The 1,810-nt window shown below is 32.2% G+C and overlaps 1 protein-coding gene across 1 annotated transcript in view; it reads left to right on the top strand.

The window, feature by feature from the left end:
• The window catches only part of LOC106515510 (ADP-ribosyl cyclase/cyclic ADP-ribose hydrolase 1), an 8,047-nt gene extending 7,649 nt beyond the window's left edge, over nucleotides 1–398 (top strand). Inside the window, exons 7-8 of the mRNA XM_014005348.1 lie at nucleotides 177–260; nucleotides 341–398. Of these exons, the coding sequence (XP_013860802.1) occupies nucleotides 177–260; nucleotides 341–398 (142 nt within the window). The remainder of the gene's footprint in view (nucleotides 1–176; nucleotides 261–340) is intronic.
• Nucleotides 399–1,810: the final 1,412 nt, after the last annotated feature.

Here is a 1,810-nt window from a genome sequence, read left to right as displayed (position 1 = left end):
CATTATCATCATTATTATTATTATCATTATCATCATTATTATTATTATCATTATTATTATTACTATTAAACACACCATTTTCCTTTATTATGATTAGGTACATTTGGTAGCAATATAAAAGTGACATCTTTTTATCAATAAACTGTTTAAAGAGTGTTTTTTTTATTATTCTTCAGGACAAACTGCGCAAATCCATCTTTACAAGAGTTAAAGACCAAGCTGGCTGAAGGAATTAACTATAACTGCAAGGAAGTGCCTGTGTGAGTAATGTGTGTAAAAAGAGCAGATTATTTATATATTTCTGTCCTCTTACATCAGTTTGATTTTTGTCTTGTTACAGAACYCAGATCCAGGAGTGTGGCTCCGATCAAGAGAAAGCTTGTGGGGCCTGCTGGTGAAAACCTCACAAAGCAGAAATAACCACCTGTGGAGAGACCGTTTGTCTTTCTGTTTAAGATTTCTATAAGCAAAGTTTAAATACTTTTCTACTTGTAGGGCTGTTTAACACAACAGAAATTCTATTTTTTTTTTTGCATGAATGTCAAAATATGTTTTGACAGTTACAAGGTTTTATTGATCTGTTTTTTTTTTATTATCATGTGTTTGGTTAAAGAGACATGTTGCTATACAGTATGTGTTCAGCTGCTGGTAGTGAAAAAGTGTTTGGATGTTATTAATATCACATTATAGTCAGCTCCATCCACTGAATGGCTGCGATGGAAATAAAGAGGTGAGAAAACTAAACTGCCTGGATTGTTTTCCTCTTTCATTATGATAAACATTGAATGGCTTTGAAAACACTTTGAACAAAATTATTTGTGAAAGTTTCATTCCATAAAATCTTCATCGCCTGTGTGCTCTTTGTTTTTTTTTTCTGTTTTTTTGTCTCTAGATGTCCTCATTTCCTCTTCTATTTTTCATGTCACCATGTTTACTCATCTGTATTCATCCTCAGTAAAACTTAAGCCACATGTCCAACTAAAGGCCAAATCTGGCCCTCGTTAACATTTTTGCCTGGCCCCAAAGGTAATACTTTAAAAGTGAAAGAGTTTTATGGTTTCTCTTTAGTCACTGTAGTCACATTCTTCTCATGACAGCTGAACAATATTCAAGCCAAGAAAATTAAGTTTATTTTTTTTTCAGTACTTTAATTTTAGTGTGGAAAGAGCAACAGAGAATCAACTTTAATTATCTTTTTGTTGTTGTTGTTGTATTCTCATCTTATTTTAAAGTCAAATATTGGATTTTTAGTGATAGTTTTTTGTCACTGATTTGCTGGATTGTGGAAAAAGTTGTTGATAGAGTAAGGCACATGAAATGAATGTTAAAGATGTTTCTCTCTAAATTTACTATTTTTTTCTTTATCCGTTAGACTAAGTATGTTCTAAACACTACATACAGTGTGTAATATTGTTTGTATTTCAATAAGAATAATTTATGTAACATTTTGTCGATAAATACTGACAGTGATTGGCCCTTGGTTTCAACCAAGTTTAGTTTTGGCTCAATTGTGTAAGTGTCTCAGACACTAATGCTCTGCCAGACTGCCATGTATTATATGTATTACTTCTAACTTGGTTGACTGTTCGGTATACACACTGATTTAACTTGAATCAGCAGAGTTCAAACAAACCTAGCACAAAAATTAAGAAAATTTGTGTTTGGTAGATTATTTCTATGTTGGAACAATTATTATCAGCAATATTAAAACACAAAATTGGCATGAGGCACTAAAGATAAATAGACAAAACTTAGTTAAGAACAGCTGGGCTGGATGTTGGATATACACTCACCGGCCACTTTATTAGGT

Source organism: Austrofundulus limnaeus, unplaced genomic scaffold (genome assembly GCF_001266775.1).
Source record: "Austrofundulus limnaeus strain Quisiro unplaced genomic scaffold, Austrofundulus_limnaeus-1.0 Scaffold30, whole genome shotgun sequence".
In the NCBI taxonomy this organism is placed as follows: Eukaryota; Metazoa; Chordata; class Actinopteri; order Cyprinodontiformes; family Rivulidae; genus Austrofundulus; species Austrofundulus limnaeus.
This window is presented reverse-complemented; position numbering and strand designations above follow the sequence as displayed.